Below are 25970 nucleotides of genomic sequence, written 5' to 3'. Positions count from 1 at the left end.
TCTTAAATCGGATGGCATGGTTCTTCAGTACCTCCAGCAACAATCATCAAAGGAGTAGTAAATCAGTCAACATGTGGTTCAGATAGGGCACTGTCCAATCTGTCAGTATCATATCTGCCATATTATGGTTTCTCACATAAAAAAAAGCAGAAGCCAGAGCTATCGGCATGTAGGCGATTGAAATGCTCTATGAACTCTGGTCATTGCAGAACATGTTATAGCACGGCACGTCTCCTCTTAAGTGTGTCTTAGTATGAAAATTACAGCAGCCCCGGGGAAATTAGGCCCTGAGATGGGCACATCTATCTCCTCATTAAAACAGCTGTGGATGAGCTCTGTGGGATCAGTTTGCGGTGGATGGCAAAGCATCCCTCGGATAGCTCTGCTTGGAGTTGGGGGTTTTAGTAATGCTGCGAGCCAAATTTTGTTTATGACCAAAAGCTCTTCAAGGTTTATGCTGCTTTGAAGAGGGATTCCCATTTGCACTGTGGCCATCCTGCATCACTAGCCAGAGCAATACAAAGGGGCTTTCGCATAACTGAAATCAGGTCTTTAGGACACGATCCTGCAAGACACTCAACTCAGTGGGATAAATCCTCATCTAATGCAAATCAACATCGCCCTAGTAAAGTCGATTTACACCACTCAAGTCAGTGGACGTTGGAGGATCTAGTTTATGAAGCAATTTGAGGGCTCTGTGGCCCAGCCCCAGCCCCCTAACTCATGCCAGAGCCGGGGAACATGACCCAGCCCTGGCCCCAGCCACCTAACTCATGCCAGAGCTGGGGAACATGACCCAGCCGTGGTCCCAACCCCAGCCTGGGCCCTGGCCTCAGCCCACTAGCTCATGCTGGAGAGTGCAGCCCTGCCCTGGGCCCAGCCCCACACCCTGAATGAAGCCAAGGTCAGGAAAGGTGGCCTGGTCACGCCCCCCCCCCACCTCAGGCTGGAGTGGGGAAAGGCACCCCACAGCATGGGTAAGGCAAAGGCAAGGTGTCCCTCCACCTCAAGCCAGGGCCTGGGGAACCAGCCGGGCCATGGAGGACAGGTGGGGGGTGTCTGGGTGCCGTGGCCCAACCTGACCCCCTCCCTCCGGAACATAGGCCAGGGCTGGGAACCACGGCTCGTCTTGGCTCCCCACACCCAGAGCATGGGCCAGAGCTGGGAACTGCAGCTTAGCCCTCCCCCGCAATTCCCTCAGCAGACACTGGGGGAGCTGGGAACCCTAGTCCGGGGGGGGGGGGGAAGCCCCGGCCTGTCCCATCCCCCACCAAAGAAGAGCCCATCTCCCCACCTAGGAGATGCTGGAGCCAGAACCCACAGCCACCCCCCACTGCCCATGGAGGGGATGCAAGGCCCCAAAGGGGATGGTGGGGCTGAGCCCTGCCTTTCACCCTCAGACCAGCAACACCATTGTCACTGTAGGAGGCCCCAGTAAGCCCCCCATATCTCCTAGCCCCCTCCCAGCTGCCCCCACCCTTACCCTAAGCCCTATCACATACCCAGCCATGCATCCTCCTCCTCCTCCCATCTGCCCCCACCCTGCATGTTCCACCTTCTGTCCTCAACCCCCAACCCTCCCAGATCCTGCCCTCCCTCCTGCACCCCCATCCTCAGGCCACAGCCCCCCACACAACCAAACCCTTGCCCTGAGGTCCTGCCCCCTGCCCTCCAACCAACCTCCTGCCCTGACTCCTGCACGGACCATTCAATGCCCTAAGCCTCCCTCAAACCCACCTCTCTGCCCTGAGCCCCTCCACATCTTCTAGACCCCTGCTCTAACTCCTGCCCTCCCACGCTCTGCCTTAACTTCTTCACCCTAGCCCCTCCCCTGAGATCTCCCACACCTACCACCACCTGCCCTGACTCCTGCACCCACCACTCCTTGCCCTGAGCCCCCAACAATTGTCCTGACTCCTGCTCCCCCCGCACATACACCACCCAACCCTCTGTCCCATACAATCATCATAATTTAAATAAAGCGTAACATTTGTTCTTTTATTTTAGGAAAAAAAATACTTATCACAGCTAAGGAGCCGAGCAGCACCTGGTCACTGTAGGTGCTAAATACAGAAAATCTTAAATACCATTTGTCATGACTAGCATTTTTCCTGGGCAGTTTAAAGTGAGCACGGTCCAGATCCTCAAAGGTATTTAAGTGTCCAATTTCCAATGCACTAAGCAGAAGTTAGGCACCTAAACAGGCCCAGTCCTACCAGGCTTACTAGAAAGGATCGTGCTTACACTACACCAGTAGCTCTTCACATCCAGGGAGGTAGTTCTAGGGCTGAGATTCAGCAACACATTTGAGCACATACTTGGGGGGCAGGGATAGCTCAGTGGTTTGAGCACTGGCCTGCTAAACCCAGGCTTGTGAGCTCAGTCCTTGAGGGGGCCATTTAGGGATCTGGGGCAAATCTATTAGGGATGGGGCTTGGTCCTGCTGTGAGGGCAGGGGACTGGACTCGATGACCTCTCAAGGTCCCTTCCACCTTGATATACATATATCTCCATATAGTACAGGCATGTCCAAAGTCCGGCCCGCGGGCCAATTGCGGCCCGTGTTCCGGTTTAATACGGCCCCCCAGGTAATTTGGCAATATCTATCTTTTATGGCCCCCAACGAATCCATATGTATTGAGATGAATACATTGTAAAATCTCAGTTAATGTCAGTTGGTCTAAATCGGTTATAAATATATTTGGACACAACATGTATACTTGGTGTTATGTTCCTGTTCATATTTTTTGAACTTAAAAGTTGACAGACAACCTTTATTACCAATAATATGTAATGTACTTTACAATGTTCCTGACATATATTTCAGCTTCCTGGATTTTTTTTTCATCTGGCCTTCAGATATGAAAGGCAGAGTGATTTAACACGTGTTTAGATTTGTCATCCATGTGACGAAATGAAAAGTATGCCGTTTGCAATAAACTTTGCATAAAATAGTTAATTTGCATTTAATTTTAATGGTTCAAAGAATGTCAGGCAAAATGGTCGGCCCTCACGCATGTTCACTTCATCAAATCTGGCCCTCTTTGAAAAAAGTTTGGACACCCCTGATATAGTATAAGTCCTGTCCTGGCTGCAGCTACTTTCCTGAACTGGGGCTTGAGGCTGGTGGCGTTTGCACAACTGGGTTCCTTGTTCTTAGACCGGGGATGCTACATCTTGAAGCATGCAACGCACAGTATTTCCCCCACCGTGATATTTGTTTTGACACTGATGCATTTAAGTGGACAGAATTGCAATCGTTATATAATACATCTCTGCCTGAAAATTAATCATGTTGATAATATTCGGAGAATTAATAACACCCATTGCTCAAGTCATTAACTTAAAAAAGGAGCTTCCAAAATCTGTTCTGTGCAGTAGGGGACCACAAATAAATGAATGCTTGATAAAATAATCCAAGTAGCAGCTTAACAAGCGTAAACTTGAATGTGGCTGCAATAACACAGAACTATTGTTTAACGGTTGGCATCAGGTTGACGAGGTGTTTATTTCAGCTACAAAGCATGCATACACATGCATAATGAACTGCAGTATGAATTATTAATGTGTTGCTTATTTAGCCTCATCTGTCTAGAAGATAATGTATCCTAACTATAATGAGTGATTGGTTTTCTACATAATTACAGGAGCAGCAGCATCTAGGAAATTTGTTCTTTCAAAGAAGGATTTCTAAAAATAAAATTGTCACACAAACTCAGTTGTTGCTCCATTTTATCAATACCAACCCTAGCAGCACTGGGAATATATAATGCATAAAGGGGACAGATTCATTATTAACATCATAATTTTACACAAAGTGTTTTACTTAATCATTCATTACAGATCATGTGCTGTAAAAACATTTCTCTCGCTCGCTTGCTCTCTCTCTCTCTCTTTTTTTTTTTTTTTTTTTACAAAGAGCTTCAAAGATAGTACTTTCTTCTTATTAAATTTTAAGGAAGAGCCGAAGAAATAAAGAAGAGAAAAAATTAAGGCTAGGGTGAGTTTATGTTAATCCTCATGGAATTTTAATTCAAAAAGTTGCTACTTGATTACTTTTCATTTTTAGAACATGTTCAGTTGGGACTAATTCACTCCTTAACTTAAAGTGGTTGCTTGACAAAAAACAATAAATCAGGATCTCATTAACCTCTAAATTATAACTCTGACACGTTTTAGAACAGTACAATATCTCTTCTTTATAGACTGAAAAAGTGGTTTGTGAATCTTCTAATAAAATATCAAAATACTGCAGTTATGCAGTTGTTCTCCTAGCACCGCCTCTTGACTCATCCTGATTTTTCCAGAGGCTTTCTCCTTCTCTGTCCTTCTGCTGGGGATGGATGTCCTCATAAGGACAATCTCAAGCCTGACCTCAAATTTTAAAAATTCAAGAACAAATAACCCTAGTTTGCACGCAAATAGCTCCATCCATATGAGGATCTCAAAGCATTTGATGAGTCATAACCTATTTAGCTTCACAACATTCCTGTGGGGCAGGGCAGTATTATTAGCACTATCTTGCAGACGGAGGAAGCTTAATTTACAGAGATGTTATTGTTAAGTATCTTCCCGAAGTTAACATGGGACGTCGCATAACTGCAAGTAGGACACAGGTATTTTGACTTTTAGTCTCCAACCTCAGCCACAGAACCATGACAACCCTTTCTCCTTTTAGCTATTCTGACACTGTTTTGCTCTCCCTACCCTACCTCTTCTACCACCTGTTTGGTTATCTTGTCTCACGAAGTTTAAGAATTAAATGGCATGAGATTCCCTAATAGTCATCATTAAGTTAGTGCCACAAATAGAACCAATATTGATGGGTGCAAAATGTGGCCAATTAGCGTTCCCCCAAGCACTTGTAAGTTCTCATGTGATGACAACACATGTTTTTTTAGCCTTTCTGAAATGCAAAAGAAGTAGCTGCTCTGTTATTAACCTGCTGGTACTGAGTGACTCTGGAAAAGCTGCAGGTTATGTTGATGGAAATCCCAGACCTTGGGACCCACAAATTAACTAGTGTTTCTGGATGAGAAGATGCTGAACAGCCTTTTGTACCTGAAGTGACTTCACCTTGTTGTCAATGAAGCATTACTTACCGTTTCTGCCTCCTCACTCTGAACACTTTGACTTTTCATTTTCTTCCAAGTAAGTGGCACTTCAAAGCGGCTAGAGCAGCCATCCAGCTTGCCATTTGTCACGTACAGCAAGAGCTGAGTGAAGGCCAGCTGGTCACTATAACAAAGGTCCAGGTCTGTTACCCATACCTATCAAAACAGAAAAACAAAACAAAAAAGTGAAATTCATCAAGTTTATTTCATGAAGCTTGGATTCCACAGGTTTGTGAAGGTTGGAACGTCACTTACTTGACTAAGATAACGAAACCATTCCCAAACTGGAACAATTCAAACTGTGACATGATTTTAGAAAGCTGCCCACTAGAATAGCAAAAGGCTCAGTAACAGACTAAAAAGAAAATAGCAAGCTCCCTGCAAAGGTTTTAGCAGGAATTAAGGACAGACATTTAGACGAGCTTATGTGACGGAGCAACTCATAAACAAAACTCAAAATGTAAACTGGGATTTTCTCCCTGAAAGACTTTCCACAGTTAAAAACAACCTACGTACAAACAAACAAACAAATAAATAAACCAAGAGGGCCTGAAGAACAAAGGGACGTTATGAGTGAAAGGGACAGTGTAGCATACAGAGCAATGTTATTTGTATATAAAATATGCATTAGTCACTGCATGAGTTTAGTGATGGTGTTTAGCAATTGTAGCCTGATCCAAAGATGCCCATTTATCACTCTGAGGGGTGGCAGGTTCTTAGTCCAAGATCAGACCCAGTTAATTTATAATTACACTTATTCTGTGGCTGGGACCGCGATGTGCACAGGTGCAACACTCACACTGTAGGGCCTCTTATATTTACAAATAAATAATGTACTTACACGCTTAGGATAGTTACCACACTCACTCAGGAAGGCAGATCGAGATAAGTACATTTGAACAGCCGCACTTACACCCTCCCTTGCACAACACCCTGAAATGTCAGTCATTCTCTTCATTCTCACCATCCCCTTCCTCATCTTCACCAGTGGCCATCATCCTGGCCCCTCCCGAGGGCTACATTTCTCCTCTTGCTGCCCAGGGATGCCACTTTTATAATACGTTACAACTGACATTACCATGTCGAATGCATATTCAATAGGGGATTTTCCCTTCTTCCTTATTTGTACTTCCTCCCCGTACCAATGCTAAGGTGTCTTTTTCCTATAGGTTAGTATATTTATGATTTCACCCCATTATCATACACATCCGTGTGTTGCCACAGCACATCTGTAGTGAGATGTTCCAGCCAGAACCTTCCAGATGTTGGTGTCAGCTCATGTTCTGTGGTCAGCTGACGTCATGTGCACAAAACTCCCCCGATAGCCTACTTCCAGTTCCTCATCACTTAGGGGTTACTCAAGTTCTTCTGGGCCAAAGTCCATCGGCCTCAAGCTTTATGTGAATCGCTAAAGCCACTGTCTTACAAGATACAGACCTGTAGGTTCCCTGAAACTTTGGCTTTTGATGCCAAAGCCTATCTATAAAAGTCCAAGTTACAAGGAATATGAAATAAGCTGCGTGTTTACAGGGCATTCCCGCTATATGTCCAAGATACGTTCCCAAAAACGTGAACGTACAGTGAAAGCGGGGAATTTTTTTTCCTGTGGCTGACTTCCGTTTGCATAATTGGTCTTTTTTTTGCACGACGTAACGGGGGGAATGGAGGACTTATAATGCAACATTCCTACGAGTGTCAACGACGTTAGTGTGGAACTATTAACTCACTGGTCAGGAACATCATGGTGAAATGTGTGTAGCAAAATCCCCCTGCGTGATCCCCCATTGTGGTGAGGATCTCCTCCAGAAGCCCCAAGTGCTGTTGATTTTTTTTTCCTTTTGGAAAACAACAACTTGAATAAGGCCCCCCCTTGCTAGCTTAAGTTTTACACTAAGATTTTTTCACTTTTATTTGCTTGTCGGCATTTCTAACTTGTACCTGAATTCACGTGAAGTCCTATTTTCTTTCATTAATAAATTTATTTTACTTTTACTCTGTCTAAACCAAGAGTGCTGCGTTTGATTAAAATGAACGTTAGCTCCAGTTAATGTGGCAAGCTGTTGGATTTGTCCTTTAACGTAGGGATGTAATATCCTGTTTAAGTAGTTATCCAGTTAAACGTTAAGTTTAACAGATTAACTGATTAAATGGGGGTGGTGAAGCTGAAGAGGGCCTCCCCACCTGCTGAGGCTGGGCTGGAGCAACCCCCCACCATAGGCAGGGGCTGCTCCAGCCTGATAGCTCTCAGCCCCACATGGGAACCTGGTGGGCAGGCGGGGGGCTGCTCCCAGGGTACCAGTTAACCACTCCCTGGTAAGCATCACCCATGAAGAGTGATGCTTATTGGGTAACCGGTTAACCGTTAACATCCCTATTTTAAAGGAACAAATGGATCTTCTTATTCCTCTAACTATTACAGGAAAGGCCTGGACTTTGCAGAGCACACGGGTGAGGGAAAGTACGGGACAGGTGCCCTGCAAATAGTAACCAAGCCTGCTAGAGCCAAGAGTGCGTCTGGGACAACCAGCAGCTGGCCGCTGGAAGCGAAGTGGTGGAGCCAGAGGTATGCTGGTTGCAGCACAGAAGGGTGCATGCCGGCAGACGCATGTGGAAGCACTCGGGGCAATAATACCAGCTGTGCCCTCTCACCGGCCTGCACCCCAAGTGCGAGACCCCCTCGTCATGGCACTGGAGTGACTCACAATCTTTCATGGGCTCATCCTCACAGCACCTCTGCAAGGGAGGGCAGTGCGGGGCGCCCCCATTTTACGGGTGGCGAACTAAGCCCCAGAGATACACACTCCAGTTCACGGAGGACGTCTGGCTCAGCGGGGACCTGACCTGAGGTCTTCCAAGTCCTCGGCTTGTGGGCTAAGCACCGTTCCTTCCTGCCCCCCGTTAACGGTAGGGACAAGTTTCCTGTGGCGCATGCATGAAGTCCTTCGGGGCTGAGAATAACAGCAATACACTTTCTCGGTAGGAAACTACAGTGTAACTATTTTCAGGAAGATTTGGGCCTCTTGTCCCAGCTGCAGCTCTTGGAAGCCTCAGACCTGACATGGAGAATGCGGGCTGGAGCCCAAGGGAGCACCCGGGCAAAGGATAAAAGCTACACCTGTGAAAAACCACTCCCCAAGTGACATGAATGACACCAACCTATGCACCGGGGTGGACAGTGGAGAAATGATGCCGACAGGAGAGCTCTCGCCCATTGTCATGGAGTGCTGGGCACGAGCAGGACTGCAGCGGCACAGCTACGTCGGTACAGCTGCGCCCTTGCAGCATTTCTAGTGTAGACTAGCACCGAAATCCAGTGCCTGCCCCTACATTCAGATACCTCAAAATGCATCAAATATCGGCCCCAGAGTGGACTCCTTTAAGCAGTCTAGCAGGGAGTGACTCGAGTGCCTGGAATAAGCCTTTGAGTGGTAAATGACATCATTAGAAGGATATTAAGAGGTCAGGCAGCCACGGCCTCTTGCTAAACTAGAGCTAATTTCTGCATTGCATTCACACAGTAATGCCCTTTTCATAACAGCAAATAAATCACATCTGTACCAGTTGTTAATAACTAACTGCCAAGTATCTGTTGCTGTATTAAATATGCTATTTGTCAACTTAAATATTTCCTGCTGCATGGAATAAAATGCAAATCAGTTGCCGATGGCTGGCTTAGCTTAACAATAGAGGGAACTTTCACCAATTACAATGCTTAATTTTCCCTAAGAACGTAGTCTTATATAGAGGAGAAAGACCTTTTCAAAACACAATAGATAGACGATGTTAGCCCGAGATAACCTTTCAAATGAGTTATCTGTTCACAGCACAAATAGTTTATGATGCAGTCATATGACATGCATTTCCATAAGTATTAGTAATAAATCAATAATAGCAAGTGTATCTTTCATTGTGTGGGAATTAGGGTTAGAATCTAATATTAGTATTCTACAGAAAGAGAGAGAAAACTGGATGGCTTGAGAGAGAAGAGCAAGGATTACGGACAATATTTATTTCACTGGTTCAAATCCTGTCCCAAAATGGCCGTTACCAACAATCCTTAGTATCTCATGTGTGTTCAGTGTCTTATGTGAAATGAGCAGGTGATGTCCATCCAGTCTCTGGTGCCACAGCAGCAAAGCCACAAGCCACGTCCACAGTAAGTGAAAGCGTTGCCTGAAGCCTCAACATAAGGGAAGGAGGCAAAGATGTCAAAAGCTGAGGCAACGAATCCCTCGCCCCAAGAGGTGGTCCCTCCAAGTTGGGGTTCAGACTTGAAGGCAGGGCCTGGAAGGAAAGTTTGCGCTGCCAGTGCCCAGGTTATGCAGCAATCTTAGAATCACAGAACACCAGAACTGGAAAGGACCTGAAGAGTAAGGACGTTAATCAGCTAATCCAGTAGTCGACGGAATTTCCATTGACTACTTGATTAGTCGATAAAGGGGGGGACTGCAGAGCCACAGCAGGATTAGCTCCCAGCCCCTGGAGCTAACTCCACTGTGGCTCTGCCTGTTAAATATAGTAAGAGCTGCCCAGCATCTAGAACCAGGCTCGAGATGGAACAGCTGAGTCCCAGCTTACGCCCAGGCCCCTGCTGCACCTCTGCCTTCCCTGCCCCCCTGCGGAGACAGTGCTGGGGGGAGTCGGCTCCCCCTAGCACCGGCTCCTGTTCTCTCCCCCTTGCTTCCTCTCTCTGATAGAGGCAGCAAAAGGGGGGAGAAGTGACTAGTTGAATAGTGACTTGATTACTCGATAAGCCTAGGCTTATCGGATTGTCGACTACTTGACTAGTCGCTTACATCCCTACTCAAAGAGGTCATCAAGTCCAGTCCCCTGCCCTCTCAGCAGGACCAAACACCATCTAGATCAGTGGTTCCCAACCACCAGGCCACACACCCCTAAACCGCTGGCTGCTGAGCTGTGTCGGCTCTGGGGGCCAGAGCTGGATACATCACCCAGCACCTCCCCTCCCACTGCGGCTGTTGGGAGAGGAGTGTCCTGCCCCACCTCTCAGCCAACCAGAGCCAGGCAGGGGCAGGGCTTCCTCCCAGACACGCCAGAGTGGTGGGAGGGCTGCACGGAGCCTGGCACGGCAGCCTTAGAGCAACCGTCATCCGGGCAGCAGAGCTCAGATGGTGGCTGGGAGGCAGAACAGGGGTGGGGGTGGTGGTAGAGCAGGCACTGAGGTCTCTAGGGGTGGGGCTAGTGTGGGGGGGGGGCTCTGGAAGGGGAAGGGGGCTCTAAGAAGTTTAGGGCTGACACGGGGGGGCTCTGGGGGCTGGGACTTTTGGAGGATGGGTAATATTTCATTTGCACATTTGCATATTCATTTGCATAATGAATATGCAAATGAAATGTTACCTGTCCACCAAAAGTTCGTGAATGGATTTGCTGGTCCGAGATATAAAAAAGGTTGGGAATCACTGATCTCGATCATTCCTGTCTGTCTAAACTGCTCTTAAATATCTCCAGTGATGGAGATTTCAAAACCCCTCTAGGCAATTTATTCCAGTGTTTAACCACCCTGACAGGAAGTTTTTCCTAGTGTCTAACCTAAACCTCCCTTGCTGCAGTTTAAGCCCATTGCTTCTTGTCCTGTCCTCAAAGAACAAAGAGAAAAAAATTTCCTCCCTCCCCCTATGACACTTGAAAACCGCTACCATGGCCCCTCTCAGTCTTCTCTTTTCCAAACTAAACAAGCCCAATTCTTTCAGTCTTCCCTCTTCGCTCATGTTTTCTGAACCTTTCATCATTTTTGCTGCTCTTCTCAGAACAGACATTAGTAGAGGACACATTTGTTAAAACATGAAATGGGCAACATAAAAAGGTGATGGTCCATACGTTAGGTAACAAGTAACACACTCATTCAAGTTTGTCAGCATCAGCAGCTACTTTCCTGTAAGTTTAATTGTAAATTGCATGTGGGCCACTCTGTTTTATGTTTACATCTACAGCACAGATCCCTCCAATTCAGGTGGGGCAGAATTTTAGTTAGATGCACCACATGTAATGCTGTATCACTGAGGTGTGGGGAGTCTCTGGGTCCTGTACCCCCATCCGCAGCCAGATGACTCCCAGCCGGCAGGTAGGACAGAAGGTTTATAAGTCGACAGGGACACAGTGTAGAACTGATTTGTCAGCACAGAAACCAGAAGCAGTCAGTGCGGTTCATCTTGGGGAGAGAGGGGCCAGAGCCAAGAGCCCTAACCCCCATCTCTGAACCCCCAAGCCAGAGAGACTCACTCGCACACCCAGAAGCCCACTCTAGCCCTGCAGCTAGCCCCGCCTCCAGCATTTGTCCAGCTTCCTGGGCAAAAAGTGTCACCTGGTTACACCTGGCTCAGGTTACAGAAAGCATCAGCCATTGTGTTCATGAGGTAGACTATCACGCCGAAATTCTCATCCCCATCTAGGTACTGATGCAGTGCCCAGGGAAACAGAGGCACACACACCTGGGATTACTACAGGGCTGTAGAAATCACATGCCACATAAAGTGAACCGAACGAATAAAATCTCCGTTTCATCACATGCTCTAATAGACCCTCCAAAAGGTCAGCCTGGCCCATTCCCAACCACCCCTCTGAGACCAATGGGCAGTACAGCAGCCTCAGTGAAGACCCGCTTGGCTCCCTGCTCAGAGGAAGGGCTCTAAGACTGCATGCTAGCAACAGAAGGCCTTTGGGCAGGACAACTTCCATACCCGGCAGGACCGGGCTGAAGGCTGGAGGCATTAAAGTCCCTCCATGTTCGTTACAGGCAACGCTCTCTGCTGCATCAGCCCATGCTGATTTTACCCTATGAAAAAGTTCTGTAAAAATTCATGGAGTAAATCAAGAGCTGGATTCGAAAGACCTATCGCACGTTTGCCGACCTATCCATCGGGCACCTTTCACCAGTGACATATAGACACCCCCCTAGTCTAACGGAAACAGGTAGCGCTTTCGACATTATTCTAAGCACATGCTTTACCCCACTGCAGTTAGCAGGTGACTCCTGGGCATAACAACCCAAGACTAACCATCATCATAAGAAGAAGCAGAATCTTTTACATCTGAGCCTAAAGAACTCTAGTCCAAGAGGATTCTAGAGGTGTTGGCTTTTCATTTCCCCCGAAGGGCTCCTCAGGCGCATGCCAGGAAAACCTGTTTCCGCTGCAATGAAAGAGCTTTTTTGTATGCAGAGCACTGAGCTAAATCAATGTGGCGGGAGCTGCCAGCAGCAGCAGTAGGGGAGAAGAACCTGAAATAATAAAAATATATAACCTTTGAGCAAGAGCAAAGAAAGTAGGAAAGAAAGGATTTATGGGCTGCTTGCCCTCTGGGTTTCCTGGTGTATCTGTGCCCCGCACGCACTTGCCACATCTAGGACATAAATATTTTTAGGGATGACTGTTGTCCAATTGAGTTTCCCTCTTCCACGGCCTTTGCCCTCCTTCTCCCAAGATGCCAGCCTGAATGCACACTGGCCCTGTGCTGACGCCCCATTCAATTCTGCGGCATTTCTGCTGCTGCCCAGCGCAGAGGGAAGAGCATAGCAACAGAGGTCTGTCGGCGTTCATGAAAGGAAAACAAGCCCTTATGAACATATCCAGCACCTCTCTTCCCAAACGGATCTACCCAGCGAGAGCTTTGCCCTCTGCTAAAAAGCAGCCAGGTCTGCGCATAACGTAACCACCTGGGCGGGAAAGTGACAAACACCTGAGCTAAGCAGGACTGCAAGGAGTGGTCAGTCGATGGACGTGAGCAGTGAGCTGGAATTTGCCCAGGCAAGGGGAATGTAAGCCAACACAAATGTAATGGCAACTTTAAGGACCATCAGCGATTAGGCCAGGGGTGGGCAAAAGGGCCTCGACAGGCCAGATGCAACTTGATCTGGCCCGCGGAGGCCCTGCCGCTTCCCCTGCCCCCAGGCCAATCCGGAGGAAGAGACTTCATGCGCTTCACCCCCCCCCCCAGCCTTGACTGACCTGGGGGCAACACCCACAAAGTCTCGTGCCCCTCGCAGGATAGGAGGAGTACCTAGAGGGAACTGCCAGCTGTTCAGAACAGGTTCTCTCTGTGGGGGGGCAAAGACTTTGCGTGCTCCTGCACCCCCAGGGTCTGAGGGTAGGGAAGTGTCTGGGCCCCATCCCGTCCAGGGTGGTCTGGTGGCCCCCGGTCAAAAATTATTGCTCCCTCCTCCCCCGGATTAGGCTATTGGCACAAACTACACTTCCACCAGCTCAATGCTCGAGTGCCACGCCCCGCAGAACGGAGGCTGCTCCTGAATGGTCCCAGCATTTCTCAATGCACACAAGATTTGCTTGTAGGTTCCACTAATGTACTGAGTAGGCCCAAACCCTGCTTAGCTTAGGAAAGTTTCAGCGTGAGGTGGTACAAGCAGACCTGAAGGTAGAAGCAGCTAAAGCAAACTGAGAGGAGAGGGGGAAAAGAACCAGAATGAAGCAAAACCAACCCCCTAAATCAATGAGTAAAAAAGAAAGACGAGGTACTAAAGGAAAGAGCTAGTCCTGAAGAACAGCTCCTGGGATGCCGCTGGTTTCCAACAGCACCTGCTGCCACAGCTCAGCAGGGAAAATAAACACACTTCCAAGATGGCTCCTGCTTCTAAGTGAGGCTTCTCTTCCCTGCTAAGCTGTGGGAGTGAGAACTGTGAAACAAGTGAAGTTGGTCTGCTGCAGAGTTTGATTAACAGAGCTACATGGCTGAGATCCAACATCCCTGGATGTATGCAGAAGCTCGGGTTCAGGCCCTGGAAGGCCAATTACTACTGCAGAGTCTACATAAACAAGTTTTAAACTAATCAAGTTGCATGAAAACACATTCCTCTCATCTACTGAGAGGGTCTTCCTTTACCGCGGAGGGACAGACAGTGGAGACCCCAATAAAGTCTGGAAGAAGTCCTTCATTGTGAGAAGCGACAGAGGAAGATGAAATGTGAGCCTTGTTTATACCTGTTGATAATGAATACTTCTTCATTGAAGACACCGTCTACAGAGCCCCAACGTAAGACAGGAGAAACGCAAGAACATGATCTAATTTTTTTTTAAAGATGGCTTGTAGCTACAGCTTTTAATAATTTTAAAAAATGAACACACAGTGCCAAATGCATCTCGGTATCAAGATACTTGCTGTCACCAGAAATACCACTGGTAACTGGAGTTGCTCAGGCTGTGTGGGGCAGGGCGTGTGGGGTAGCCAATTTTTTTTGCTATATCATTTTAATAAGTCAGAGACCGGAATGATTTAAAAGCTCCCTCACAAATATAAAACTAAAGATTGGTGCAGAATGGAGTCTTGTTTTTCTGCTGGTTACTGAACTAGTTGTTAGTGGCTAGGAAGAAACTACTGATCGAACCTCTCTAATCCGGCCCTCTCTTGTCCGGCAACGTCTCTGGTCCGGCATAATGTTAGTGAGCTGGAGGGCCACTTATCATGGGCGCGGCCAAGTTCCCATGGTCCCTTAAAGTTTGATTGAAGCCCCCAGTCCTGGCTCTCAGTGTTCTGGGCTGTTCTTTAGCTCTAATTTACCCCTCAGAGCCCAGTCAGCAGTGGAAGTGTTGGTAATGCTGCTAGACAATATCGACCTCCCGTGATCCGGCAAATTCTCTGTTTTGGCATCAGTCAGGTCCTAAAGGTCAATCTGTAATACTGCAAATGGAACTGCGTCTCTGGGGATGGATTGCTCATCTCAATTTTTCAGCACAAAGGGGTAATTATTTTCAGTGTAGTCAATGCAACTACATGTTTTCCTTACACTGTAATGGAAGATGGGTATCAAAATCCCCCAGAATGCTTTGGAAATCTCTGCCTTCCCCTTTTCCCATTATAGCTGTATATTTGCAAGGATTAGAAAAGTAATAGTGACTGTTCAGGCCAGGCATTTACTAGCAATTAATAACAAAGCGAGTTGCCTGCTCCAGCCAGTCAGCCGCTGTTACAAAAATGGCTTGCCCTAGAGGTCATGTATCGGTAAAACCAAAAAAGTGACACAACCGGGAACGTAATGAACGTTTAATGTTTTTAAGTCTGTTCTCATTTTCCTAATTGTCCTGCTGCCTCTGTGGCAGCGGATACATGACATCGTAAATGGAGCTGAGGACCCTGCAGTACCAAGAACTTGACATTTCAGGGCTTTCACAGGTTTCTGTCCCCATCTAAATATTACTAAAAACAGAGGCTATATTTCTAGAGCCCTGAAAATATGTGGATAATTTTTGCAGATCATGAATCGGATGAGGATATACATTTTGTATCCACGCACAGCTCTACCTACTTCCCTTCAGTAAGTCTGTGTAACTGATCATATTTGGGCTTACATAAGGGAAAAATGACAGAAACCTGTTCTGTAACCTGCTCTCTAGATGTCCCTTCCAGTTCCAGTATTCTAGGATTCTTCGAGATGCGCTGCTGACATTCACTCTACATTAGGTGTGTGTAATTGCCACATGCACCAGAGCTGGAAGTTTTTCCCTCAGCAGTATCCGTAGGGGCTCTGGTGACCTCTGGAATAGCACCTCTGTGGCACTGTGTAAGGGGAGCCGTGCACTCCCCCCAAACTCATTCCTTCTTGCCAGAATTCCAACAGCGGGGAAGGAGGGCGGGCTGTGGAATGGACATGAGCAACATGTCTAGAAGAACGCCAGTTACAGAACGGGTCACTGTCTTTTCTTCTTTGAGCAATTGCTCATGTGAATTCCACAGTAGATGACTCCAAGTGGCACCAGGAGAGGTGAGTAGAAGGTCACAGCTGTGTAGTCTGTAGCACAGCTCTGCCAAACCCAGAGTCCTCTCTAGCCTGTGGAAGGATGATGTAGTGAGACATGAACATGTGGACTGAAGACCACGTCACAACTCTACAGATGTCCTAGGCTTGTATGTGGGTCAGGAAGGCCACCATGATGCCTGAGCTCTGGTTGAATGGGCCCTGACAATCAGCGGTGCCGGTGCCGAGACCTTTGCCAATTCCTAGCAGGTCCATATCCATATGATCCATTTAGAGATTCTTTGTGATGTCAACAGAAAGCCCTTCATCCTATCAGCTGTGGAAACAAAGAGCTGAGAGGACTTATGGAAGAGTGAGGTGCACTCTAAGTAGAACGTCCATGTCCTCCTGATGGCCTAGGTGTGCAAACACCTCTCCTCCGCCATAATATCTGGCTTGGACCAGAACACAGACAGGAACAGGTCCTAGTTTACGTAGAAGGAGGATATCTCCTTGGCAAAAACACTGGGTGGAGATGGAGTTGGACCTTGTCTTTGGAAAAAATTGTGTAGGGTGGATCAAAAGTTAAGGCCTTCATCTTTGATACCTGTCTTGCTGACATCTCCGCCACCAGGAAAGCAGACTTCCAAGACATGTAGGAAAGGAAGCAAGGGGGCAGCAGTATGAAGGGCAGGCCAGTGAGCCTGGAGAGATCCAGGTTAAGGTCCCACTGTGGGACGGGGTCCTGTATCTGTGGTAGAGTCTCTTGAGCCACCTCAGGAACCTGACCATCATGGCATGAGTGACGACCATATTGCCCTGGATTGGCTGGTGGAAAAAGGAGATAACTGCAAGGTGCACTTGGATGGAGGATGGTAGGGGAGGGAGGCTTGGGCGTTGCTCTTCTTAGAAGAGAGCTCTTGTGTTAGTGGGCTCCCTGTAGTAAGACGAAGGCCTAAAACAAAAGCCCATGTAGCACAGCTCTGGTCTGAGGCCTGAGGCCTAGCTAACAACAGATAAAATATGGCTAATATAAAGCAAAGCCAAGCTGTGAGCAAGAGGCAGGCCCCTGCTCATAGAGCTTGGCACAAACAGGGCTGAGAGGTTAAACACTAACTGGTAACAGGCCCAGCTGTAGAACAGTAACTGGTGCTAGTTACTAACTGCAAAACTGTAATTGGGACTGGTCACAAGTGGAAAGCACATGGTACCAGCAGTTCCTTAAAAAAGACCTTGGTATCCACTCCCCAAAGATACAGACCCAAGTTCAGGAAAGGGTCTAAAATGACAGCGTGATGGATAGAGAGGATCTAATCAGATCATGAGGTGCAGGGCAATGGGTGGTATCTAAGAAGCATCAGAGGGTGGCAACCTGATAGTCAGCAATGAGGTGAATCTTGTTTCTACCTGTATATAAAATGGTGTCTTGGAGGGACAGTCTTTGGATGACCTAGGGGGCAGTGGGACCTCCACTGGTTGAATCATTCCATGGTTACGAATTGCATAGGTGTAGTGATTCGGTAGTCTACTGACAGCTACGACTATATTTCCCTTAACAATAACCCTGGCCGGGCATCTTTGATCCTTATCTGATTTGTGGTCTTTGGGGGCTCTCTCAGGTCTGCTGTGGAGACTAAAGTGCACAAGTCGACACGGCCCACATCACTGAGCACACACACAAGCAGCCTTCTGGTTCTCAACACCAACGGGGCCAGAAATCTGTGAGGCAGTAAATCTTGACCCCTCCCCTGACCCTGCAACCACAGGGGTTTAAACTGCTTATGGGGAGGGGCAGGGACATACAGCCCTAAAGTCTTTAGGGCCGTGCAGGAAAGAAAGGTTCAAGAAAGAGCTAGATAGATTCACGGAGGATCGGTCCATCGATGGCTATTAGCCAGGATGGGTAGGAATGGTGTCTCCAGCCTCTGTTTGTCTGGAAATGGATGACAGGGGAGGGATCACGTGAGGATTCCCTGTTCTGTTCACTCCCTCTGGGGCACCTGGCATTGGCCACTCCTGGCAGACAGGACACTGGGCTGGATGGACCTTTGGTCTGACCCAGCCTGGCCGTGCTTATGTTCAGTAGTTCTTCAAGCTGTGGAGCTTCCTGTCCATTTGCTCTACAACAGGGCCTGCCCGTTGAAAGAGCCTGCACGGGCTGCTGAGCTTCCAAGGACAGGCCAAAGAGGAGCAGCCGGGAATCCCAACGCATGGAGATAGCTCAGGCTGTACGGGCACATCCAAAGCTGCGTTTCCTCTTCCAGGCTGCCTCAGCACTCTCTCCTAGAGCTCTCAGAGAGCGACCCTCAAATTTAGTTCTAGCCTTGAGACTGTAGTTGTACACTGGATGACGAATAAACTTTCTACCCAAACGCACCCAATCTCTTGGAATCTGTGTTTCTGGGGGGTTACCCAAGCTGCCTGTGTCTCTCTTGGTGGCTGACAGCGTCCACAATCTGGGAACATGGAGCCAGGTGGGTGCAGAGGTATCCTGAAGGGAGCTTCCAAAGAGGATGGAGAGAGGCTGTTCTGAGTGGTGACAGATGGCAGAACAAGGAGCAATGGTCTCAAGTTGTGGTGGGAGAGGTCCAGGTTGGATATTAGGAAAAACTATTTCACTAGGAGGGTGGTGAAGCACTGGAATGGGTTACCTAGGTAAGTGGTGGAGTCTCCATCCCTAGAGATGTTTAAGTCTCGGCTTGACAAAGCCCTGGCCGAGTTGATTTAGTTGGGATTGGACCTGTCTAGAGCAGGGGGCTGGACTTGATGCCCTTCTGAGGTCTCTTCCAGCTCTATGATCCATAATCTCTAGCACGAATGAAACACTTTTGTTTGGCCCTCGTCTAGATACTGGGAGGAGGGCGCCTGCCATGAGGCAGTTATAACCTTTGAAACCTCCTCCTGCAGGTGCAGTGTCACCCTGGCCAGAGCAGAGGATGTCGAAAAGAGTCCACGAGTGCTCCAATTCCTCCACTCGAAGCCTAAGGTTTGATGTCACTCTCTCTAACAGTTCTTGAGGAGCTTTCGCATCGTCTTGCGGGACCAGATGTGGGGCCCCACTCCCTGACGAAGAACTCGAGCCACCCAACATGGGCCGGGACTTCTCCTTGAGCCCATCCCTTTCCCTTATGGGAGGTGGGAGATCTTCCCTTCACACGCTTTTTACTCCTGTTGTAGGGAGCCAGAGAGGGGGGCCAGCATCGGAGGGGTGCCACGGTGCTGAGGGCTGAATCGGATCTTTGCTCCGGTGCCAGAGTTAATGCTGAGTCCATCGGGAGAGTCTGGTGGCGAATGTCTCTCTCCCTTTTGCTGCTGGGTTTAAACAATTTGCAAATATAAAACCTGTTGCTAATGTGTCCTTCTCCCAGACAATGCAGGCTGCTGGTGTGAGGATTGCTGATGGGCACAGGATGCCGAGAGCGGTCACATGGCTTAAAGCCTGGGGATCAAGGCATGTCCCATCCAGCGGCAAAGTCCCATTCAGGGCCAACTACTAACTAACTACTAACTAGCTCTGACTAAACCACTAAGGGATAACCAATAACAATGAACTATATCACTTTTTTAACAGGAAAAATGGCCGCTAGGCAAAACGACTCTAACAACGTTACCACAAGGCAGCGGAACCTTCCAGCACCATCCTTGGTGGCAAGAAGGAACTGAGGGTGGGGGAGCATGAGGCACCATTCCAGGGGTTGCCATAGTGACCTACAGATACTGCTGAGGGAAAAACTTCCGGCTCCAGTACATGTGGTGAGCATACATGCCCAATGCAGAATGGACATGAGCAAGAACGGACACACGAAGAACTCGGATTTTTCATAATTCTCAGTCTTTAGACAACGGCCAATGAAAAGAATCATCGGCCGTACCGACTGCTTGGCCAAGAACATGTTATGGATATGGAATCAGGCATCACTTACAAACTCTGCCGTACGCCGCATGGAGGTGCCTTCCTTTAAATGGGCTGCACCGCCTGATAAAGCCATCTCAAGTGAATAAAGTCCCAATTATAGTGTAATTCTTTACAGCTGCCATAAAAACGCATCAGCTTTAAAGCAAACTTCAGAAAGGAAGGAAAACATAAATTCTTAAACAGTTACTAAATTAGAGCTTTTCTTTCCCAGTTTAATTGTTTTATCTGCATCGAGTATTGATGTCTACATTATTGTAAAGAGCACACCTGCTATTTTTAAAGAAGTGGTTGGATGACACTGTAAAAACGTCAATTAGTAAAATATTAATGCAACTTGGGCTTTGAGAAGAGAGCTCTTTTTATTACTTCAAAATTCACAATGGAATTGAGTTGCGTGGCAAGGGCTGCAATAGTGTCTCTTGTCGGGTTGCCATCTAGTGGCAGTTATTGTGATAACCCAGGGTCATCTCAACACGGTTCTGAGCTGTGGCTGGCTGGCTGGTGGGGACCGTTAAGGGGAAAGCTATGGAATTGGTCTGAAAGACGCACAAAGGAAGCATTATGCTGGACAAAGAATCTGGGATTATTTTTTAATTGGTCACAATTACTTGATTATTATTAGTTAACATTTCTATTGCAATAGAGGTTGGACCTCCCTGGTCTGGCACCCTTGGGAGCTGGCTGGTTCCAAACCAGGGAGTTTGTGGGACTAATGGAAGTCAATGCCAGCCCCTCTGCTGCCAGCCTCTAAACTCCACTCCTAGGAGGGATTCTGGGTTATGCTCTCAGCTATTGGTCCGGCTCGGCTCCCCTCTCACCGGGCTTCTGCTGCCTGCTCCTCAGCCAAGCCCCTCCTCCTGGCTGCTGGCCTGTGCTCCTGGCCAGCCCCCTGCCAAGCTCCTTGCCTGGCCAATGGCCCCTCCCAGCCACTGGGGCTCTCTGGTCTGGCAACATCATGGCCCTGCTGCCATGGTTTTTCCTCCCTGTGTGCTCCAGCCCCGGAGTGCCCCCAAGGGTGCCGGACCAGAGAGTCCTGGACTAGAGGGGTTCAACCTGTAGTACTGAAAGTCCTCAACCAAGTTCAGACCCATTCTGCTAGACACTCTGCAAGCACCAAATAAACAACAGTGCCCGCTTCAAAGAGCTTACAATCAAGGTATAATGGGGGGATGATACAAGGGAGACGTGGTTGGAGAGATGGGATAAGAGATTTTTACCCAAAGTAGGGTGGGGAACACAGCTCCTCACCTGCCTCGTTAGCGTCAGGTTGTATTTTACCATCCACATTTTGCCATCAAACTGCGGCAGTGGGTTCCACAGATCCATTACAAACTTTGAAAACAATTTTCTTTTCCAGTTTTAAAAATCTTGCCTATCATTTTCATTGACGAGTTCCTTGTTCCTGTGTTATCAGTCGTGGAATAGGAGGGATACCTTACTCCCTATGCAGTTCATTATTTCCAGTCTTTTCAACCTCGCAAACAGCTTCATGCAGGGCTAGCTCCAAGGGGGATCTGGGGCCTGGGACAGTCCCCTGCATCTGCCCCAGGCCTTGCCTCCACCCTGCCTCTTCCTGCCCCTGCTCCTCCTCCACCCCTTCCCCCAAGCCTCCAGACCTGCTTTGCCTCTGCATGCTTCTTCCTGCCCCTGCTTTGCCTCGTCCCGAGCTCCCTCCCTGAAGTGATGTTGCTCCGGGCATTAGCATTGGGGCCTGAAGCTGGCAGCAGGGGTCATGCCTGCCCCTGAACTCACCAGTGGCAGTGGGAAGTGGAGTGACCCAGACCCGGCTTGCTCTGATCCCCTGGTTCCCAGACACATCACCCCTCTTCCCACTGCTGGGGAGTGGAGAGAGAGAGAGAGACAGAGAGAGAGAGAGACAGACACAGACAGAGAGAGAGAGTGTGTATGCGTATGCGTATGCGTATGCGTACGCGCGGAGCAGGCTGGGCCAGGTTGCTCCACTTCTCACCATTGCCACTGAGTGTGGAAGGGGCCCTGACCTCTGCTGTCAGCACCAGGCCTCCCCACTAATCCCCCAGGCTGCCTTGAGCCCTGCAGGGCACCCTGTGAGGCCTGGGGTGTTTACCCTGAACCAACCAATTAAGAAGCTTCAGGAGGTAGTTGAGTTAGTCTGTACAGGAAAAAAAAAGGTCTGGTAGCACTTTATAGACTAACAAAACATGTAAATGGGATCATGAGCTTTCGTGGGCACAGACCACTTCTTCAGATGACTGGAGTTTTGAGTTTAGGATGTGCAGACCCAAAATAAATAGGAGAGAAGCAGGGGGAGGGGGGGAAAAGAGGGGGAGGATGGGAGACAGGGAGCAGAGGGTATGGAAAATCTAAGGGAAAAACAGGAAGGCAGAACTGGGAATCAATAAGCACCTGAAGCTTGGGTAGTTAAAATGAAGCAGATAAGATTCAAAGTCAATAGATAGTATCCTTCCTAACACAGGAATCTACACAAAGAGCTGTTTGCACCTTTGTTGAATGTTAGGTTGATAGTGTCCCAACCATCCCTCATCATGATTGAGTCCATTAGCATGAGAATTGAATTTGCAGATGAATTGTAATTCCAACGCCTCTCTGTGTATTTGGCTAGTACAATTGGTTTAACATGGCTAAATCAGAGGCTCCAAATAATCTCCATCTAAGAATATTAAAGGAACAGGCACATGAAATTGCAAGCCCAATGGCAAGGATTTTTAATGAATCTGTAAACTAGGGGTCATGACCTATGATGGGGGAATTGCTAATATAATTCTTATTTTTCAGAAAGGGGAAGCAAGTGATCTGGGAACTACAGAGCTGTTAGTTGATCTGCAAGGTCTTGGAACAAATTTTGAAACAGAAAGTTGTTAAAGACAAGAAGTGAATGGAACGGGAATAAACAACAACATGGTTTTACAAAAGGTTGATCATGAAAGATCAACCCGATCACTGCCTCTGAGAAGAAAGATGTTTTAGACAAAGGAAATGGAGTAGATCTAACCTGCCTCGATTTCTGGAAGGCATTTGAAGTAATTCAACGTAGGAAATCATTAGTTAAATTGGAGAAGATGGGGATGAATTTGAGAATGGAACAGTGGCTAAGGAACTGGTTCAGGGTGAAATCAGTGAAAAGGGATCAGTCATATCTATCATTTTTATTACTGACAAAGTAGGTGCACGCTAACAGAATAGGCAGATGACACAAAGGTGGGAGTTACTGCCAACACAGGAGGAGGACTGGAATATCCTACAAGAGGGTCTAGATGACCCAGTAAAATGGGGAAATAGCATGGGATTGTATTTAATAGTGCCAGGACATGCATTTTGGGACTAGCCACAAGAATATTTGTTATATATTGGGCATGTATCAGTTGGAAGTGACAGAGGAGGAGAAAGACCTGGGTGTATTGGCTGAGCACAAGATGACTGAGCTGCCAATATGATGGGGCTGTGGAAAAGGCTAATGCAAGCCGAGGTGAGGTATTTCCAGGAGAGACAGGGAGGTGTTAATAGCATTACACAGGCACCTGTGAGACCACCTCTGGAATAGTGTGTGCTGGTCTCATCACCCATGCTTAAGAAAAATGAATTCAGACTGGAGAGGGTGCAGGGAATCATAGAATCATAGAATACTAGGACTGGAAGGGACCTCGAGAGGTCATTGAGTCCAGTCCCCTGCCCCCATGGCAGGACCAAATATTGTCTAGACCATCCCTGATAGACATTTATCTAACGTACTCTTAAATATCTCCAGAGATGGGGATTCCACAACCTCCCTGGGCAATTTATTCCAGTGTTTGACCACCCTGACAGTTAGGAACTTTTTCCTAATGTCCAACCTAAACCTCCCTTGCTGCAGTTTAAGCCCATTGCTTCTTGGTCTATCCTCAGAGGCCAAGGAGAACAAGTTTTCTCCCCCCTCCTCATGACACCCTTTTAGATACCTGAAAAGGCTCAGCAGGATGCTCTGAGGAATGGAAAAGCTACCTGGGTATGTGTAACCAAACCCAGAGAAGGTGGAGGAGAGAGATTGCTCTGTAGAAATAATCAGAGGGATAAATATCAGGGCTAGAGAGGAGTTATCAAAACAAATGGCTATAAACTGGCCATCAACAAGTTTGGGCTTGAAATTACATAAAGGGGAGCCGCATGGGCGGTTTAACAGTTAACTGGTTTAAATTACAGCCTGCTGGCCTGCCCACCACCCAGCCCCACTGTGGCTGTTGGGTCCTGCTGCCTGGTCCGCAGGCTCCCCTTAGTCAGGGCAGCTCTGGTGCAGCACTGCTGAATTCCAACAGCAGCGACTGGCAAACTCTGGTTCACTGGTAAGCATACCAGTAAGCCTCATGCTTAACCAGCGTGCTAATCGGTTATCCGTTTAGCATTCCTACTCTATGAGTAATCCCATTAAAATCAAGCCTCATCTTGACTAACTCAAAGAGTTTATATTGTCTGGAAATGGTGCCAACTCACTGATCATCCTCTTTTCCAGGTCACACGTTTATTAAACGCCACAGCTCCTAGTGCGGAACCTTTCAGCACCACACTGTTAAGTGTCTGCCTTGCTGAAAATTGACTATTTGTTCCTACTCTTTTGTTTCCAGTTTCCTTGTTTCTGATCCATGACACTACTTTACCTCTCACCCTGTGACTACTGAGTTTCCTTAATAGCCACTTACAAGGGACTCTGCCAAAGGCTTTGTGAAAGTTCAAATCTATTATGCCAGCCAGTTTTCTTTTACCCATCTTTCTGTCATCATGTTCAAAGAATTCAAAGATTACAAAGGCACAATTTCACTTCACCGAAGCCGTGCTGATTTGCCTCGTCATGCTCATGTTCAACTAGGTGTTTTATAATTCTACGTATTAACTTTCCATATTCCGTGACCCATAGCTGTCCAGCACATGAGATCATTGCCAGGGCTCGACAAATCCACTTATCTACTCGCCCGTGGTGAGTAGATTTCAGCCCGTCACCCTGTTCACCGGCGGTTTGCGCATGCACAGTGTGGGGCTGGCGAGTAGTTTTCGTTGCGGTTTGTTGAGCCCTGATCATTGCAATTCTTCTGCAGCGGGATTTGGAATGTCTGCTAGCCTTTTCTGTAGTAGTACAAGAAGCACATTTCAGAAATGCAGATTTCCTAAAGGATCCTACAATTGTCTAAATTTGCTACAGAGTTTGTTTGTCTTTCCATCCATTTATTCAAGAACTATGCCAATATGGTAAGAACTAGGACCACCAAATTCAGCATATTGCTTCCTCTTATCATAACTTAAAGCAAGGTCAGGGTTAGGGCTGTGAGAGTTTAACAGGTTAATTGTTTAACCAATGAACATCAGCTTATCAGTGAACGGTATTGGTTAAATTCAGGCAGCTCCCAGGGAGGTGGCTTTGCTGAGGCAGGGCAGCGAAGCCACCTCACCGGGAGCCAGGGCTGCCCGCTCTGCTCCAGGGCAGGTTTTGCTGTGGGTTCTGCAGTGGTTACACATTTACTATATCAAACGATTTTTAACATCCCTAGTAAGAGTTTGGTTGTGCCAGGAAAACGGGATGTGCATTGAATGAGATTGCTTCTCAGAAAACCAGACAGAAGAGAGACAGAATCACCAGGTAGGGAAAAGGAGCTGGCTGGGGGGCACAACCCCCATCCAGGACTGCCCCACCCCCAAGCCTCCTACCCCCCCCCCCCCGGCACCTTTTAGGGAGGGTGCAGGAGGAGGGGTCTGAAGTTCCCCTCCCCCCCAATTCACAGGAGAACATTGCTGGCTGTTTCCCTTCATCAGGGAGCGAGGGGAAAGTGCAGGGTTTGCTGCATTCCTCACTCTGGCTGGGGAGTGCAGGGGGCAGATGAACCCGGACCTGCCGCAGCCAGGGGACATGAACCCTTCCCCCGGATGTGCCTGCTGCAGCAGCCATGGAGAGGTGCTTCTCACCTGGCCCCACGCTGCTGGGGTGACAGGGGGTGGGGTTGTCCTCTCTCCCGGGAGCAGTCTCTGTTCTGAACCCCTCATCCCCAACCCCACCCCAGCGCAAGGATTCAAATGAGCCTGGACATTTTCATTGTATTTTCCAAAACACAAAATTTGAGTTAAGGATCTGAGGTAAATCTTCTAGTGACCCATAAAACGGGCTCTCAACACCAGAACATGCCAGGATAACTACAGTGAAGATTTCCACTTAAATCGGACCTTGCCCAAAGATTATAATTGAACTTCCTTCAAAAACGCTAAATAAATGTTGCTGCAA

General features: G+C 47.9%; 1 protein-coding gene across 5 annotated transcripts in view; it reads right to left on the bottom strand.

Moving 5' to 3' along the window:
• IQCH (IQ motif containing H) overlaps positions 1 to 25970 on the bottom strand; it is a 136417-nt gene that overhangs the window by 10226 nt on the left and 100221 nt on the right. For all 5 annotated transcript variants that reach the window (XM_075896862.2, XM_089782088.1, XM_089782089.1 and 2 more), the window contains one exon: positions 5103 to 5270. In XM_075896862.2, coding sequence (XP_075752977.2) covers positions 5103 to 5270 — 168 coding nt within the window. The remainder of the gene's footprint in view (positions 1 to 5102; positions 5271 to 25970) is intronic.

Source organism: Pelodiscus sinensis, chromosome 14 (assembly GCF_052426305.1).
Source record: "Pelodiscus sinensis isolate ZL-2025 chromosome 14, ASM5242630v1, whole genome shotgun sequence".
NCBI classification, from domain to species: Eukaryota; Metazoa; Chordata; order Testudines; family Trionychidae; genus Pelodiscus; species Pelodiscus sinensis.
Note: the sequence above shows the minus strand (reverse complement) of the source record. Positions and strands in the feature narration are given on the sequence as shown.